The sequence below is a fragment of the Pelophylax lessonae genome (assembly GCF_965119305.1).
Source record: "Pelophylax lessonae genome assembly, chromosome: 4".
NCBI classification, from domain to species: domain Eukaryota; kingdom Metazoa; phylum Chordata; class Amphibia; order Anura; family Ranidae; genus Pelophylax; species Pelophylax lessonae.
In genome coordinates, this window is record NC_138771.1 from 130788999 (window position 1) to 130809111 (window position 20113).

At 43.3% G+C, this 20113-nt stretch overlaps 1 protein-coding gene across 1 annotated transcript in view; it reads left to right on the forward strand.

The window, feature by feature from the left end:
- Positions 1-211: 211 nt before the first annotated feature.
- The window catches only part of STOML1 (stomatin like 1), a 65220-nt gene continuing 45318 nt past the window's right edge, over positions 212-20113 (forward strand). The window contains exons 1-5 of the mRNA XM_082256569.1: positions 212-353; positions 472-574; positions 4690-4796; positions 7683-7832; positions 19480-19683. Of these exons, the coding sequence (XP_082112695.1) occupies positions 499-574; positions 4690-4796; positions 7683-7832; positions 19480-19683 (537 nt within the window). The 5' untranslated portion in view covers positions 212-353; positions 472-498. The remainder of the gene's footprint in view (positions 354-471; positions 575-4689; positions 4797-7682; positions 7833-19479; positions 19684-20113) is intronic.

Sequence of the window (20113 nt, forward strand, 5' to 3'; positions counted from 1 at the left end):
CTTCCTGGCACTAGAGTGCGCTGTTCTGTGCAATCCACTCTATGGAATACGATTGTATACTCAGTGTGTCCTCGTCATGGGAGGCTTTCCTGGAGCTAGTCTGGTAAGCATGAACAGACGTTTGTCTTCAACAAAATGGACGTCACTATACGTTTCTATTGGAGGAACTGGAGACATTTTCTGGAGTTGTCATGTGACGGTGTCCCTGTCACTGGTGTTATGGAAACATTTCCCAGCAACCAGGAAGAGATGGTGGAGAGTTCGTTATTTCCAGTTCTATCTGTTCAGATATGAATGCTGTCCTGTCTAATGAAGAGATATAGCCCCTTCTGTGGAAGGTATGATCTCTATGGGTGAGCAATGTTCCCTTCTTATTCCATCTTCTCAGAGATCACAGTGTGTGGACTTGTCTGATAGAAAATAAAGCATAGGACTGTAATCTGCCCTGATATCTCTGTAATTGTTCTGCAGAGTGTATATAGGAGGTCCTCGCTATCCATGATGTGGAGTCAATACAGATACACCTCTCTGCCCCTGAGCCTGGAGCCCCTGCCATCCAACGCTGCAAAATCAGGTAATGTTCCCAAAGGATAATTTCATCTTTCAAAAAAATAATAATAAATGCACAAATGTTTGCAGGTAAACAAAGGTGCATATATTATATTGTTACACTGCAGCCCGTAAAGCATTGCACTCACAATCAGCAGATCACAGGTGTAATGTCAGGATCCTTCAGACTCTCACTGCCAGTTCACAGGCGACAAGTAGCTTCCAATGCTGTGCAATGGAACTTTTCTAATCAGAGCGACTCAAGTCGCTCCGACTTAGAAAAAGGTTCCTGCACTATTTTTTTGCAAAGTCGAAGCGACTTGCATTGACTTCTATTATGAGAAGTCGTTGCAAGCCGCGCTGAAGTCGCGCTGCATGGGCGACTTCATTAGTCGCCCTAAGTCAGGGCGACTTTGAGTCGGATTAGTGCGAACCAACTCTTAGTCAGTTACTGAACTGCAGCAAAAATCAATGTACTATGAGAGCGCTTACCAGCGCCATCACAGTTCATCGGGAACTACAAGCCGTCTGTTGCAGGAAACAGAATAACAAAATATTATGGCGCTCTACTAGTGTAGACAGGACTGATGGTATATAATTGGACAACTGTTAGGGATGGGACTGATTATGGAAAAGTCCAAAACAGTTATCAAAAAAACAATATTGATAATAGTCTAAATGAGCTGTACTTAGTGGCTACAGGGTATGTAGCAAACAATCATAGGTTAGTGGTAAGCTGGATGAAGGTCAGAGGTCACACGAAATCAGGAACAACACACAGAAGCTGCAGACCAAACAGCAAGGAGTCCATACAGAAGCCTGTTTAAAAATCCCGCTTGGCGCCAGCATTAGTGATGATGGGTGCGCGCAATGATTCGTGAGTGCGCACATGCTCCCTAGCCCATGACTATGAATATCTGCCCAGCCAGTTGCTGGTCTGCATACGTGTGTGCCGTGGAGCTCCATATGTGCTATGAACATGCCTTCCTTGACAGGGACTTTGTAGGTGCAATATCTCTCAAAAGACAAACATACCTTGATTAAAAAATACAAATTTTAATAATGTCAAATCAGCCCAGCCTCCCAGGTTTATTAATTCTAAAATTCACCATGACAAAAAAAGGTTTAAAACGATCTACCTATTCTTTGAGAGAACGAACCCCCCCCCCCCCCCTATACTGGTAACCCCATCCACAGCATGTACATACACAATACATTTCACTGTTCCAGGAAGGCCACATCAGAAGTCCCTGGATGTGTACCAGTTTAACATCATGCATAAAATATTATATCATAAATACAATTATAAGCTATGGAGAGGCTACAATCAGATGTGATTGGCAGTCACGTTTTTAGTTTGAAATAAGAAAAAAAAACATCAAATTTACACCTTACTGTACAGAAGTTCTATTCATAAGATGATCCTGAGCGCAAGAAGGGAATAAAAAAAAAATATTAAACCTTAGCAATCAATTCAAAATCATTTTACTAATCTGAGTACAGTATACAACACGTATAATTACACTTGCTTACCCTCAGTTATCTTTACACTGCCTTATCGCATGGCAGGGGCCACGCTGTCTTTTTACTTGCTTTTTAATGCCAGCATTCCTTTTCTTTCCTTTCCATCCACCTGATGACTCTTTGGTTGTTAAGGACGTTGTAGCTGCCAACTCCTTAACAACCGTGTTGTGTACCAGTTTTTAAGGATTACCGGCGGTTTCTGGTTCCTTAATCATTGCATATCAGGACCACTACCTATTTACGGCATGCATTTTTTTTATTTCCTTTTGTGGATTGACTTTAAAGAGGAGCTCCAGGCTCCTTCAGAACACATTAAAAGTCAGCAGCTACAAATACTGTAGCTGCTGACTTTTAATATTACCACACTTACCTGTCCAGGAATCCAGCAGTGTCAACACCTCAGCCAATTTTTTAAATCAAATTTCGGGAGCCTGGCTACATCTATGGGCAGTCCCAGGGGGTATACTCCCTCTCTCTGTTATAGGTACTCAATTTGTTTCTGCCTAGTCCGGAGAAAGGACCTAGTTCCTTGCTGGGATCTCTGGTCCTGGCAATTTTTTCTTTTCAGAGAGAATTCTTTCTCCTGTTTTTTTTCTGCCAGAGTTCTGCAATCAACTGCCAGACTGGGTGACGGGCTGGATAATCAAGATCCAGTGTTCACCCCAGTCTGGCCAGTGAGGGCGTGCAGACCTCAACTCCGCGCTAGGTCGGCTGCGACATAGCCCCACCGGACGGGGGCTGGCCTGCAAGTTAAAATCCTCTCGAGGTCACGTACGAATGGATCTCAGCCTGAGTTGCAGCGTTCCTCCTGGCTGACAGCCCCCTCATTTCGATAGCGAGGGCTTATGTCTGGAGCGGTGCCCATCTGGTTCCTGGTATGGTGATTAGCTGCCCCCCTCTCCCACTGGAGGCTTTTGGGGTTGATGTGGGCCCCTCCTTGGGACAGTCAGACCCCCAGGTTCCCCTCCTTCCTGTCAGGCACCCCCCTTCAACTGCCCCCCCAATCCTACCCCCCCTCTATTTATGCTGGGGCTGTGTGGGTGGTCTGGTCCACCTCCTGGGCTGGGGGCAGAGCTCTATGCTGGCGATGGGGCCAGGGGTGGGCTGCTGGTGACTGAACGATCGCCTGTGGGAGGGGGGTTGTACCTGGTGGGGGCTCTTGCCTGGGCCTGTCCTTGAGGCCTAGTGATCCCTCCCAGGTCCCTGGGAGCCTCGTGTTGCCATACAGGGCCACCATTTTCTTGTAGCCTGTGTGTTTAATGCATGGCTTGGTTTGTGTAGTCTGGCGGACATTTTGCAGTGGTTTGCCAATGAAAATAGTGGCGGCCATGACAGTGGATCCCTCTGTATGGGGATTTTGGCAGTGGGAGCCCCTCCTCATTCCCTGGTGCTTATTACTGGAGCCTTTAATTTCCTTATCGCCACTCCTGCAGTGCAGATTCTCCTGGTGGCTGCGGTGCCTGGATTCTGCAGGGTGGTGAGTCTGGTGGGGTCCTCGCCCTCTCTGCTGAGGATCGATTGGTGCTCTGTGACTGGCAACCATGTGATGCTTCTAGAGCGGTGGGGGTTGTCCCTTAGTAGTGGTTTACACTTTTTTTGTGGTCCCCCTGGTGACTCATGGAGTCTTTGGAGAACATCTCCCCACCTAAACCCCTCTCTGGGGCTGGGGGGCCCTCCGGGTCCCATCCATAGATGGACGGCGGTCCTAGAGTCCTTTGTTTACTGAGTGGAGGTGGCTTTTGGGCGACGGGCTGGCATAAAGCGCCCCCTGCCTTCCCCTGCCACATCTGTCTCCTCAGATCCCGAATCTGATTTGGCCGCTCTGGACATGGGTCACCCTGCTGGGTCTGCGACCACATGCCCTGAATCCTTAGTGAGGATGATTCCTCCGCTTCTGCAACTGCGCACAAAAAGGCGCTGGTGGATGCACTGATTGTTATCTGTGCTTGAGACTAAAAGTTGGAGGACGCAGCTGCGGCTGCGATGGAGGCGCAGGTTCCCTTTGGCACTCACAAGCCATCCAGAGCGGCAAAGGAGTTCTCTTTCCCCTACTATTTTGACAGAATTGTCACTGAAGAGTGGGGACGACCAAAGCTAGTTGCTAGGCGAAATCCCTATTAGGAGTATAACTGCCCTGTAAGGCAGTATAACCCAATGGTTAAGAAAATCAGGAGCTGTGTCCATCAATGAACATCTGAGAAATGGATTTTATGGTACGTCAAAAATGCCATTTTTTGTTTGCTGTTTTGTAATTAGAATGATCTCACCATTCACAACACAGCATATAAAAAGTAGCTGGGATCCGCTGGTGGTCACTAAGAGCTGATAAACCGCTGGACTTTACAGGCTGACAGCTTGCTACTCAGTGTTTGTATAGGGGCAGCTTTCATTCTGTGCTGCTTCTAAAGCAGCTTAGGGAGGAATTTATGAATCCAGGTAAACTATTATAGTAAATCTGTTCCATAAACTGCATCTCTGCTCCTATTCAGTACTGCCTTGCTGTGACACAGAACTGATAAACACCCCCCCCCCCCCCTATGTACCTTATGTCCCTCTTTTACTATGGCTTATGTACACCATTTAGAGTAAACTAATTTAACCTCTTGTTCCCCACAGGTAAATCCGACATATGGCTGATGAAGTTTTGTCACACAGTAATCACCTGCCTCAGTTTTCTGATCATGATCATCACCTTGCCTATTTCCATTTGGTTTTCCATAAAGGTAAAATATTACTTTAAATCCTTACTTCATCATCCCTTATTTAAAGGGTTTCCAAACCCAAGAGCAAAATGTTATATATTACATATTCTCAGTCTTTAGACGTGGTGGCTGCATTCGATTTCTTCAATCTGGCTTTTTTCCTTCATTTTCAACTTCACACATCCTGCCCTAGGGTGACATCACATACACCCCGTTCTGTAGTTATGGGTGCGCAGTGTTGTCACTCTAGGACAAGACATACCGAATACCTTAACCTTGCCTCTTTCCCATAATATAGAGGGCAGGTGTTTTGTAGTCCACAGTTAAGAACAAATGGCTCTTTTCCACTGCATGGAACCGAACGGTTCGGCTCGCTTTTGTGCTTTTCCACTGCTGGTACCGCATGGTATGGTGTAGGAACGGTTCAGTACGGTACGGTACGGTACGGCGGCGCTTTTCCACTGCATGGAACCGAACGGTACGGCTCTCAAAAACAGTACCACCTCGATTGTGGTTCCAAGAGGTACCATACCCGGTACCATATCCCACAATCCTTTGCATGCAGTCACCACTAGCCACTTAACTTTAGTACTACTTTAGTGGAAAAGCAAACCATACCGTACCGTACCGAACCGTTCCAACACCGTACCATGCGGTACCAGCAGTGGAAAAGCAAGCAGGGCCGAGTAGAGCCGAGCCGGTACTTGCAGTGGAAAAGTGCCAAAAGCTCACTGGCAACAGTCCACATAGGCAGAGAACACGTTATTAGTTCACAAGATTTCTAGTAGGACAGAATTGATGGGTATTTGCCCTTATCAAACAGATGTAAGTAATATTGTAATTGAATGGAACAGGTGGGCAGAGGTAAAAGCAGAATCCAGGATCAGATCAGTAACAAGCTGGGTCGTCAACAGAAGTCAGATACAGGATACACTCAGAATGCAGGGAAAGCTGAAGACCAATCAGCATTGACAGTGAGCAAGATCATTCCTTAAAGCGTAACTCCACTTTCGTGGGGAAAAAATAGCAAATAAAGACAATAAAATATTATTAAAAAATTACCTTTCCTTTTCAATCTGCAGTGCTGTATTTTTCTGAAAATGCAATGCACTATGGCTACCTGGAGGTGTTCTGTACACATAATTTCCTGCTTGAGTGATTGGCTCACCAATTTTCCCAGAAGTCTACACTAAGATACAAGTCAGATTTTAGGCATCCCCTGCAACAAAAATGTCATATTTGGTGAGATACTCCCAATTGAAAATTATGTCTAAAGGGATGCAGACTTTGCCACTTTTCTTATTAGAGCCCTGCAGGCACAGCAGCTGTTTGATCATTTTGAAACCACTCTAATTAGATTACCCTACCACATGGACACAGACAAACACACAGGGATTTCTGCAAAATAACAAAAGGTAGGAATCTTCAGCAAAGTTTGTTAAAATCCTTGTAATGTGCATAGATCACCCAGAGGGGAATGTTTTTTTTTTCTCAACAAAAGTGGAGTTGCTCTTTAACAGAGATAAGCAAGTGAATAAGAAATGTTCATTGTTGGTGAAAGGAGAACTGAAGCATACATTGATTTTCCATATTAGAGGAAATGGATAGCTGAAACAAGCTTAGCATTCCTCTTTACCCGATTATCCAATTCTATGTACTGAAGTGAATTCTCAATTAAAACAAGGAACATCAATCACGCTGTTATATAAAAAGTGGAAGTATTATTCATAGCATCAGATGGCAGTCATTCCTCTGTTCTGTACATCAACTGATCACTTCTTAGTGAATTATTTTGCTTAGATCCATTAAAATCATACTGACTGTTGATTGTTTTAAAAAACAAAAAACAAAAAAAATATTTAGTTAAGTGTCCAAATTATATTAAAGTGGTTGTAAAGGGAGGAGTTTTTTTTAATTTTTATACCTTAATGCATTCTCTGCCTTAAGGTAAAAAAACCTTCTAAAAATCTAAATCCATCTGTGGGCTATAGATACAGCACCTCACCACCACCATGACACACAGTCAGCCATACACTATAGAACCAAAAGTATTGGGACGCTTGCCTTTATGCGCACATGAACTTTAATGCCATTCCAGTTGAGTTGGCACACCCTTTGCAACTATAACAGCATCAACTCTTCTGGAAAGGCTGTCCACAAGGTTTAGGAGTGTGTCTATGGGAATGTTTGACCATCCTTCCAGAAGCACATTTGTGAGGTTAGGTACTGATGTGGATGAGAAGGCTTGGCTTACAGTCTCCGCTCCAATTCATCCCAAAGGTGTTCTGTCTGGTTGAGGTCAGGACTCCTCCACCCTAAACTTGCTCATGCATGTCTTTATGGACCTTGCTTTGTGCATTGGTCCAAATAATTTGGTGGAGGGGGATTATGGTGTGGGGCTGCTTTTCAGGGGTTGGGCTTGGCCCCTTAGTTCCAAATCCATGCTCCCAACTTTGTGGGAACAGTTTGGGGACGGCCCCTTCCTATTCCAACATGACTGCGCACCAGTGCACAAAGCAAGGTCTATAAGGACTACATTCCTACAGACTAAGACTGGGATGCCATTAAAGTTCATGTGCATGTAAAGGCAGCGTCCCAATACTTTTGGTAATATAGTGTATATAGTGCTTCTCCCAGAGCCACAGAAGCCAAACATAACCCTTCCCTATGCACCGGCAACAACCATATGCCTATATATATATCTATATCTATATAGATATATGCAGTTGATTTATTGGATACAGTTATGTTATTTGGAACTAAATCTGGCACTAAATGCTGATGTTGGTTTGCGATTATATGAAAACCTTTGTAATATTAGGTGCAGATCTCAATAGTTATAGAGCTTCTTACCATTCATGAGGTATTACAAGTAAGTCATGTTCCAATATCTTGTAACTTTAACAGATTGTTTATGATTATGAGCGGATGGTGATATTTCGTCTCGGGCGAGTTCAACCACCCAAAGGTCCAGGCCTGGTTCTGGTTGTCCCATTTATTGACCAGTTTCAGAGGGTAGACATGAGATCCAGAGCATTCAGCATACAGCCCTCTAAGGTGAGTACAAGTTTGCAGTTTAGCTCTGTTAGATCTCTGTTCACACACCTATGTACACATACTGTAACTCTACAATTCATACTGAAGTTCCCTTGTGTTCCCTTGTTCTCACTTATGGCTGCCCTTGATGCCCCTCTAACTCTGTGGTAGACCCCTTTTCAGAGGTGTTTGTCAAGCGGTGATATGTTGACTCCTCACTGCTTCTTTTAACCATAAAAATGCCAACCCACCTCGCCTCAACCATGTTTTTTGCCTTGTTATGAATAAGTTATGTTCGGCAGTACCTCTTGCCAAATGCAACATGCTGTTTAATTTTTTGCCTCAAAGAATCGCGGCCACTGCATGTGCACAGCTCTAAGTGTCTGCATGCCAGGGGCGTAACTACAGGGGTTGCAATTGCTACCGGGCCCCATGCTCCAGGGGGCCTGTGCAGCTCCCATGTACACCTGGATAGGAGGGGTGGCGGTGGCAGCATGTAGAGAAATCACTGTCCTCCTTTTTCCTCCTGTAGCAGCAGGAGGAAAATGGAGGAGATTGGTTCCTCTGTATGCTGTCCCGCCACTCCTATTCAGTTCACTTGTATTCTGCTATCTCTGGGCCTCTATGTGCTCCCCTGGTCCCCACCCCTACTGTGCTGCCCCCCCCCCCCCCCCCCACCACCACAGTGCTCCCTTCCCTCTTCTGCCGGCTGCTGCAGGGGATGTGTCTCAACTCACAATGGAGAACCAGGAAGAACCAGTAAATATGTAATTTACTAGCTCTTTCCTTTTCTAAATGGACAGAGTCATCGTCAGTGACATTGTAAAAAAATAAAATAAGATGATAAAAAATAATACAATTAAAATACTAAAAAATAAAAACTACTGACACCAGTGGGTGAACTTCCCGAATCACAAAGGTCACACTTGCGACCGGGCCCTGGCATTGCACCACAGTGGGGAGGCCCCAAGATTGCAGGAAGGGGGCCCACTGCAGAACTTGTGAAAGAATCCCGCTGTGCGACCGTAATAAAGGGCCCCCGAAACGAGAGTAAAGAGCCCCAGGATTAGTGGGGAGAGCCCTAGACTTGAAGGGAAGGGCCCCGGCCAGAGGTCTTGGGGGCCCCTTATGGTTTCTTGCACCGGGGCCCTGAAGGTTCTAGTTACGCCTCTACTGCATACCTTTGTATAGGTGGGCAGTTTGGGGGGGGGGGGGGGTGGTAAACTGCAGCTTAACCGCCTGCTTTCACCACTTCTCCAGCCGCATGTCTGAACGTCCCCTTAGGTTCGTCTACTACTCAGGTGGTCATTTCACTTTAAATAGCCATGGGATTATACAGTTAGTTTGCATTATTTTTTTTTTTTTTGTATAACTAAAAGTACAGTTTTTGCTTTCTTTTTTTTTTCTTGTGCTCTGTTCATGCTTTCCCTCCCTGTGCTGTGTACATCCTTTGGGGAGGGGGGATTTACTAAAACTGGAGCACACAGAATCTGGTGCAGCTGTGCATAGTAACTAATCAGCTTCCAACTTCAGCTTGTTATTATTATTATATAGGATTTATATAGCTTATGCAGCGCTTTACAACTAGAGGGTAGATAGTGCAAATACAATACACTTTATTACAGTAGGAATCAGAGGGCCCTGCTCGTTAGAGCTTACAATCTAAGAGAATCTAAGCTTGTTCAATCAAAATAGGCCATAGACAAGTAGAAAAAAACAAAGTTTTGTCAATCGAAATGAAAATAATTCATATGATTGTTGCATCAATTGTTTTGATTTTCTGCAAAAACCGAAAATTGTGTATCGCAGCTGGCAGACTAATGTGTAGAAAAATTAACGATTCGCTGGTCGACATGATGTTCGTTCACTTTTTTACTTGTCTATGGCCTGCTTAAGCTTTGACAATAAAAGCTAGAAGCTTATTGGTTACTATGCACAGCTGCACCAGATTCTGCGTGCACCTGTAAATCTCCTCCTTTGCATCCGGTCCCTGTGAACATTAGCACAATCCAGTGAATGGACTTTCAGCTACAGGGTTAGAGGAAGTATCAATGGATTCCAAGTGCGCCGATGTCACCGTTCATGTGCTCCATTGAGAACTACAGTCCCTCTGCCTCGGAGGCAGTTTTCACTATATCTGGTCTCCCACAGTACACAGAACATGGAAATAAAATTATTTTAGTAAATATAAACTGCTAAATACCTTTTCTCATCAGCAGTATATAGCAGTCTTGTGACTTCTATCAGTGTCTGGTTAAAGCATGTAGGAAGAGTTTTCATACTGCACTGGCTGTCCTATCAGGATGCAGGATCCCTGACCCACTGTCTGGATAGTGCTGATTGGCCCTGTGCTGATCACATGTACTCTCCCAAAGAAAAAAAAACTCTCTAGCAATACGCACCAAACTGAGCATGTGCAGCTTGACTCCAAAAGCCCTGTCTTATCCGGACATGTTCTGGAGTCAGTGGAAGAAGAGGAGGATCTGTGCATACAGGATCAAACAGCCTTTTTACACAATGTGGAGGATTAGCCCCTTAGGTTCTACAGTGAGTAAAACAAGCATACTTTACTGCATATATACAGACTGATTTTACTGTTGTGAGTTTACTGCATATATACAGACTGATTTTACTGTTGTGGGTTTAGTAACACTTTAACAGATTCCTGTGAAATAACTTTACAGCTGTGCGGGAAGAGCCATGCACAGCCACGCTGATTTCAAATCTGACAGCTGGCAAGGAGAAGAAGACCCACTTTCGATTCTGTAAATTTGAGGGTTGCTGGTTTAAGGAGGGCGTGTGTGCACACTGACAATGTTTCACCCTTCGGGCTCTTTCACACGGGCGTTCCGTATGTCCGTATATCACCCCATCGTTTGCGGGTGATATACGGACATAATGCTTGTCAGTGGGATTGCGGATGTCAGTGGATGACCATCCGCTGACATCCGATTTTCATCCTTTCAGTTCTGTTCCGTTTTTTGGAATGGAACAGAACCCTATTTTTCCTCCGTTAAAAAAACGGAACTGATGCAAAATTGGATGTCAGCAGTGTCATCCGCTGACATCCGCAATCCCCATAGACATGCATTATGTCCGTATATCATCCGCAAACGGATAGGATGATATGCGGACATACGGAGCGGATGACACAAGTGTCATCCGTGTCCGAGAAAAAAAAAAGTACCGCAGCGGAAGAAGAAATGGGAGCGGTCGTGTGAAAGAGCTCTTAATATGGGTATAACATGTAACTTGCTGTGACTGGACGCCTGGCACCCAGCATGGGTGCTTCTGCTAAACAGTGCCTCCTGCTCGCTAAACCCTTCCAGTAGACCAAGAGCTAATACCAGCCATTTTACCCCAGGAATCGTACACAGACAAGATGTTGAGATAAAACCAAAGGAATGACTGTTTATTAAACAGAAATACAGATTTTTATACATTTCAGTCAGTCATCACATAAACAATAGAACCAAATATGACCTAAAACATCCCAAAATGCTTGGCTAATGAGGTAAAGTTTAAATAAGGCTAATCCCATCATGTAGGAACCTCTAAGAGGATTACCCAACAGACAGAAACAATAGGTGACTCAATTAACAATGGGAATTCTCACCTAGGATGCACACAATGGGAGAGACACAATAAACACATAACACCTTAACCACTTCAGCTCCAGAAGGTTTTACCCCCTTAATTACCAGGCCATTTTTTGCGATTCGGCACTGCGTTATTTTAACGAAAAATTGCGTGGTCGTGCGACGCTGTACCCAAATATAATTGAGGTCCTTTTTTTTCCAACAAATAGAGCTTTCTTTTGGTGGTATTTGATCACCTCTGCGAAATTTAGATTTTTCACTATAAACAAAAAAAGAGCGACGATTAAAAAAAAAAAAAAACGCCTTAATTTTTACTTTCTGCCATAAAACATTCCCAATAAAAAAATGTAAAAAATCGAAATCTTTTTTATCAGTTTAGGCCAATTTGTATTCTGCTACATATTTTTGGTAAAAAAAAATCCAAAAAGTGTATTTTAATTGGTTTGCGCAAAAGCTATAGCGTTTACAAATTGCGGGATAGATTTTTGGAATTTTTATTTATTTATCTTTTTTTTTTTATTAGTAATGGCGGCGATCAGCGATTTTTAGTGGGACTGTGACATTGCGGCGGACAGATTGGGCCCCTAACTGACATTTTTGACCAGTGACATTAATACAGTAATATTATGCACTGTTACTGTATAAATGACACTGGCGGGGAAGGGGTTAACACTGGGGGTGATCAAAGGGGTGAATGTGTGCCTAAATATGCTTGCTCACTGTGGGGGGGGGGGGGTTCTGTGACAGGCACAGAGAGATAGGGTTTTCAGTTTAGCTGAAACTTCTGATCTCTCCCTGCCTGTCTAACAGAAGACTCGCCTGCTTTGTTTACATAAGCAGGCAGGTCTTCTGTCAGTTTATCTGATGATTGTGGGAGTACGGTGGCAATCTTCGCCGCTTCTCCCGCAGCCCGCCCCCGCTGTGTCTAAACACAGACTTCGTGCACGAAATCACATAGTACTACGTGATTTTGCGCAGCCGAGCCGCCCTGCCGCAGTAATACTATGGTGGGCGGTCTCCAAGAGGTTAATAAACAGATTATAACAGGAGACCTCAGTATCAGTTTGTATTGAGCTGATTATATTAACATCTGCTTTGAGTCTTGGAGGAGTTGAAGCAGTCAATATGCTGGTTTGGGCTTAGAGGCCCCAAATCTGTATCCCGATCCTCCAGTTCCCAGAGTCTGGGGGGACATAGACGTGAATCCGAAGTCAAATTACTCCAATGGTCCCCCAGGCACACACCTCCCGAAGAATAGAGCCCCCTCAAACGCCAGGGCCCATAGTCAGTTGGCAAGAGGCTAGCCTGCAGTCCCCTCTAAAAGTCCCTGTCCTGGGTCGTTCTGTCACACTCTGAAAGGTTGAGTTAGCTTTAAATGAGATGAGTAAAAGGTAAATTGTAATGTTTCTTGGTGTGGGTTTTTTAAATTGTCACCTATAAAAATGTGTATAATATAATGCACAAGTTATTGATGGGTCAGTCCAACCAAAACTGTTTTTGTTTCTGGTAGATGCTAGAGACTTAAGGTGTCCATACACTGTAAAAATCTGATTGTACGATCTCTTTTAGATCTACCAAGTATGCAGTGTATTGGTAAATCTAAAGGAGATTGTACAGGGATTGTGCAATCAGATTGCATAGTATATGGTCAGCTTTAAAGGTGTTATATGTCTGTCAAAGATTCTGAGATAAAGCTTAGAGTTACCTCAATTCCTCTTGGCCATTTATGATATGGAGATGGAAACTGGTTTGAAACAGGAAAAGTTCCAAGGTCTTAGGTTGGCCATAGATGGGTAGTTTTAAAGACTAATAGATTCCTCCATCCACACAAATGAGGTGGATGGAAGAATCCCCCCCACCGGGACATTGTATTATGACAGCCGGACCCAGTGCTGTCAGAATACACTGATCAGTGACTGCAGCCACTGCCTGACAGAAGTCGATCTTATGAACAGCTGTGGAACAGGGGTGGCCACACAGATTAAAATATGGCCTGTAAAATTCCGATCAGACTGGCCTGCTTTACAGCTGACTTGACCCACCATAACTAAAGCTGGCATTAAATGCCTCCGATTTTAGCCAAATCCTGCTAACACCAAAGCAGAATGTTGGCTCTATTTACTCCAGCAGCGTTATATTCAGATTCTATTTAACACTGAGATGTTTCAGTTGGAGTATTCTTTTTTGCTTACTATATAGCATTCTAGTCTTATGATGTTCTGTTTTTTTATGTGGTTTTGAGATTAGATACATCATCTCAGATAAATTAGGTCTCACAGCCCAACCTCAAATAGCACTTATAATATGTGTCATGTGTTGTGACAGTTATCTGTTATGTTCTCACTGAAAACATACTGAGAACAGTTGTCCAGCACTGTATTTCTGCTAAAACCTCAACCGATACTGTGAAAACAGTCATTTTGTGCAAAAAGGGATTGGTTTGTTTGACCAGTATTGACACAGACTTGCTTCCTTACAAAATGGTTGTAAACCCTGTCCTATACCCATTGAAGTGAATAGCCTCAGATTATAACCCAGAGAATAAACGATAAAACAAGGCTCCCTACATAAGTTTACTTGTATATCTGCAGTCTTTCCCTTTCTACACTCCTTGGAAAGAGCACACCGTGTTACTAATCTTTTGTCCTCATTCAGCAGCACATAGGGGGTGGGTGTGGAGTCTGGGCATACATTGTGTGAGAGCTGATTGGTGGAAAGGCACCCCCCCTTCCACATAGGCAGAGAAATAAAGAAACTTGCAGAGCTGCGGTCTGAACAGACCAGCTCTCTGCTTATCTATCTCTAAGTTCCCTCCCCGAAACATATTTCCAGCTGCTTTTATCTCCTGTGTTGGAGAGCCTGTTAGAAGTTATCATACTGGTAACAGAGGAATGGAGCAGCAGAAAGACACGGCACTCAGAGCTTTGGAGAGAGCGAGATATATGCCCAGCCCAGGTCTGATTTCACAAATGGGGTTTAAAACCACTTTACGTAAAAAACAAAGTAGGTAATGTATAGAGAAACAATCCCTAGAGCAAAAATAATTGGATTGCCCATTAACCAGTTCTTCTCCTCTTCAATATAATGCCACAAAGTCAGTTGAAAGAACAGGTGTTAAAGAAACATCCAATATTGTAAGTTTTGCTTAAAATATTGAAACCGTTCGTTCTGATTCATAAGCGTGTACCCTACATAAGAAGCTTCTCCTCTTGTAAATGATGGTCATCAATTTATTAATAAGAATGTTAAATGAGACAGTTATTAAAAATAATTAAATATATATATATATATATATATACCGTATTTTCTGGCGTATAAGACGACTGGGCGTATAAGATGACCCCCCTAATTTTCAAGTTAAAACATAGGTTTTGGGCTATACTCGCCGTATAAGACTACCCCCCTTCCGAAGCAAGGCAACACCATTGAAAAACATCAGATTTCTCATAGAGCTCCAAGGTACCCCAAGTACTGTAATACATGTAATCTCTCATAATATCCCCAAGGTACCCTAAGTATTACCAGTAGATGTAATCTCAAGACGCTGGCTGTGTGGGAATCCTGTACCAGTATACCGTATGTACCGTAGCTTCGGCTACATACAGTATACCGCGCTGAGACAATCACAGTGAGCGATGTATTCTATTATTGAATGCAAAGCCTGCTCGGATTGGCAGAGTCAGAGAGGAGGGCTGATGTTACTCCGCCAATCCGAGCAGGCTTTGCATTCAATAATAGAATACATCGCTCTCCCTGATTGGCTCGGTGTGGTACACTGTATGTAGCCGAAGCTACGGTACATACGGTATACCGATACAGGATTTCCACACAGCCAGCGTTTTGAGAGATTACATCTACCGGTAATACTTATACTTAGGTTACCTTGGAGATATTATACTCAGAGTATAAGACGACCCCCCATTTTTAGGGGAATTTTTTTGAGGTTCAAAAGTAGTCTTATACACCAGAAGATACAGTGTGTGTATATACAGTGGGTACGGAAAGTATTCAGACCCCCTTAAATTTTTCACTTTTTGTTATATTGCAGCCATTTGCTAAAATCATTTAAGTTCATTCTTCTTCCTCATGAATGGACACATAGCACCCCATACTGACAGAAAAACACAGAATTGTTGACATTGTTGCAGATTTATTAAAAAAGAAAAACTGAAATATCACATGGTCCTAAGTATTCAGACCCTTTGCTCAGTATTTAGTAGAAGCCCCTTTTGATCTAATACAGCCAGGCGTCTTTTTGGGAAAGATGCAACAAGTCTTTCACACCTGGATTTGGGGATCCTCTGCCATTCCTCCTTGCAGATCCTCTCTAGTTCTGTCAGGTTGGATGGTAAACGTTGGTGGACAGCCATTTTTAGGTCTCTCCAGAGATGCTCAATTGGGTTTAAGTCAGGGCTCTGGCTGGGCCATTCAAGAACAGTCACGGAGTTGTTGTGAAGCCACTCCTTCTTTATTTTAGCTGTGTGCTTATGGTCATTGTCTTGTTGGAAGGTAAACCTTCGGCCCAGTCTGAGGTCCAGAGCACTCTGGAGAAGGTTTTTGTCCAGGATATCCCTGTACTTGGCCGCATTCATCTTTCCCTCGATTGCAACCAGTCGTCCTGTCCCTGCAGCTGAAAAACACCCCCACAGCATGATGCTGCCACCACCATGCTTCACTGTTGGGACTGTATTGGACAGGTGATGAGCAGTGCCTGGTTTTCTCCACACATACCACTTAGAATTAAGGCCAAAAAGTTCTATTTTGGTCTCATCAGACCAGAGAATCTTATTTCTCACCATCTTGGAGTCCTTCAGGTGTTTTTTAGCAAACTCCATGCGGGCTTTCATGTGGCTTACACTGAGGAGAGGCTTCCGTCGGGCAACTCTGCCATAAAGCCCCCGACTGGTGGAGGGCTGCAGTGATGGTTGACTTTCTACAACTTTCTCCCATCTCCTGACTGCATCTCTGGAGCTCAGCCACAGTGATCTTTGGGTTCTTCTTTACCTCTCTCACCAAGGCTCTTCTCCCCCGATAGCTCAGTTTGGCCAGACAGCCAGCTCTGGGAAGGGTTCTGGTCATCCCAAATGTCTTCCATTTGAGGATTATTGAGGCCACTGTGCTCTTAGGAACCTTAAGTGCAGCAGAAATCTTTTTGTAACCTTGGCCAGATCTGTGCCTTGCCACAATTCTGTCTCTGAGCTCTTCAGGCAGTTCCTTTGACCTCATGATTCTCATTTGCTCTGACATGCATTGTGATCTGGAAGGTCTTATATAGACAGGTGTGTGGCTTTCCTAATCAAGTCCAATCAGTATAATCAAACACAGCTGGACTCAAATGAAGGTGTAGAACCATCTCAAGGATGATCAGAAGAAATGGAAAGCACCTGAGTTAAATATATGAGTGTCACAGCAAAGGGTCTGAATACTTAGGACCATGTGATATTTCAGTTTTTCTTTTTTAATAAATCTGCAACAATGTCAACAATTCTGTGTTTTTCTGTCAGTATGGGGTGCTATGTGTACATTCATGAGGAAGAAGAATGAACTTAAATGATTTTAGCAAATGGCTGCAATATAACAAAGAGTGAAAAATTTAAGGGGGTCTGAATACTTTCCGTACCCACTGTGTGTATATATATATATATATATATATATATATATATATATATATATATATATATATACAGTTGTGCTCATAAGTTTACATACCCTGGCAGAATTTATGATTTCTTGCCCATTTTTCCGAGAATATGAATGACAAAACAAAAACTTTTCTTTCACTCATGGTTAGTGTTTGGCTGAAGCCATTTATTATCAATCAACTGTGTTTACTTTTTTTTAAATCATAATGACAACAGAAAATACCCAAATGACCCTGATCAAAAGTTTACACACCCTGGTGATTTTGACCTGATAACATGCACACAAGTTGACACAAAGGGGTTTGAATGGCTATTAAAGGTAACCATCCTCACCTGTGATCTGTTTGCTTGTAATTAGTATGTGTATAAGAGGTCAATGAGTTTCTGGACTCCTGACAGACCCTTGCATCTTTCATCCAGTGCTGCACTGACTTTTCTGGATTCTGAGTCATGGGGAAAGCAAAAGAATTGTCAAAGGATGTGCGGGAAAACTTAGTTGAACTGTATAAAACAGGAAAGGGATATAAAAAGATATCCAAGGAATTGAGAATGCCAATCAGCACTGTTCAAACTCTAATCAAGAAGTGGAAAATGAGGGGTTCTGGTGAAACCAAACAATGGTCATGAAGACCAACTAAAATTTAAGCCACAACTGCCAGGAAAATTGTTCGGGGTGCAAAGGAAAAACCCACAAATAACTTCAGGTGGAATACAGGACTCTCTGAAAACATGTGGTGTGGCTGTTTCAAGATGCACAATAAGGAGGCACTTGAAGAAAGATGGGTTGCATGGCCGAGTCGCCAGAAGAAAGCCATTACTACACAAATGTCACAAAGTATCCCACTTACAATATGCCAAACAGCACAGAGACAAGCCTCAAACCTTCTGCCACAAAGTCATTTGGTGTGATGAGACCAAAATTTAGCTTTTTGGCCACAACCATAAACGCTACATTTGGAGAGGAATAGACAAGGCCTATGATGAAAGGTACACCATTCCTACTGTGAAACACGGAGGTGGATTGCTGATGTTTTGGGGATGTGTGAGCTACAAAGGCACAGGAAATTTGGTCAGAATTGATAGAAAGATGAATGCAGTATGTTATCAAAAAATGCTGGAGGAAAATTTGCATTCATCAGCCCGGAGACTGCGCATGGGACGTACGTGGACATTCCAACATGACAATGGTCCTAAACACAAGGTCAAGTAGACCTGTCATTGGCTATAGCAGAATAAAGTGAAGGTTCTGGAGTGGTCATCTCAGTCTCCTGACCTCAATATCATTGAGCCACTCTGGGGAGATCTCAAAAACGCAGTTCATGCCAGACAGCCCAATAATTTACAGGAACTGGAGGCTTCTGCCAGGAACTGGAGGCTTCTGCCAGGAACTGGAGGCTTCTGCCAGGAAGAATGGGCAGCTTTAGCATCTGAGAAGATAAAGAGCCTCATCCACAAATACCACAAAAGACTTCAAGCTGCCATTGATGTTAAAGAGGGCAATACATGGTATTAAGAACTGGGGTATGTAAACTTTTGATCAGGGTCATTTGGGTAGTTTCTGTTGTCATTATGATGTAAAAAGGGTAAACACAGTTGATTGGTAATAAATGGCTTCAGCCAAACACTAACCATGAGTGAAAGAAAAGTTTTTGTTTTATCATCCATATTTATGGATGATTTTTTTTTTCTTTTTTTGCACTTATAGCACTTTATTCTCATCAGTGTATGAGCACTACATGATTTTCATTATTTGAATATATGTTTGAGTATATTCGTAGTGCAACACAATTTTTCTGATTGTTATTTTGGTAATAAACTGCGGTGTATAGGTTCTGAACTTTATCTTACCTGATAATGCACATAAAAAACAGAATGAACGGTAAGGGCCAGTGCGATGCAGGACCTCACATTGGATTCGCACCGCATTCCTGTGCAGATCACATGCGATATCTGTGCGATACAAATTCAGCCATACAAACTGTGAGCCTGAATTCGCATCACATTCGCTCCAAACTCATGCAGGACCCTTTTTTTGGTTCACACCAGAATCGGATCGCATGGGTGTTCACACCCATGCGATCCAATTCCTGTCTGAATTCACAATTTGCACTGCGATCTATGAACTGATCTGGGGGTGTCATTAACTTTGTATTGACACCTGCAGCGGTTCGCAAAGGGCAGTTTGAACCGCCGGAGATTCAGGTGCGATGCAGGAACCCGCACTGGATTCCAAGGTTTCCCGCATCGCACCAGTGTGAACTGAGTCTTATGGCTAAAAGCCGTCTTGCTGTGTGTATGCCTTAAAGACACTTCGGACTTTATGTTTATTATGTCTATGGGAAGAAATCCAGCTGGTTTACAGTCACTGAAATAATGTTTTTGTCAATTTGTTGTGTATTCCTTTTACACATAAATGTTTATTTCTAGGTGAAATCTCGAGATGATGTGCTGGTGTCACTGAGAGCAGATGTCCACTTCAGGGTATGTGACCCTGTTCTGTCAGTCATGTCTGTCCAGGATCTGAACTTTGTAATCCAACACACAGCAGAGAACCTCCTGGCACAGAGCCTGGGGTGCAAATATCTAAGGGAGATCTATGGAGACCGAGTCCGGATTGCAGAACATCTAAAGGTAGGCAGGCATAAAATCTGTTACATTCTGTCCATCTGACACAAATCTTTCTTGTCCTTGGAAATATTTTGTTAGGAGGTTATGATGCTGTATTGTGTTCTGCATTGACATGCTGTTTAATTTGTATGCATGCATTCTGCTACAAATGTAGTATCCATGCTACTGTATAGTCAGTACTTGCCTTTCCTGCACCCATGAACTGCCATCAGACTGTCAGAGAAATGTCTATACATCCTATGATAGGTAAACATGTACCCTTTCACTCTATGATGCAGCCAATCTCCAAACCCAGACACTATTGTGGTAATGATGAAGCAAGTGCTTAGACCGGTAAAAGTTTTGATTGCTTGGCTCAAGGTTCTCTGGTAGTCTGGCAGTGGGTTAAAGATGTTAGGGTAGCACTAGGAAGGTCAGTTTAGTGTGCCTCTGG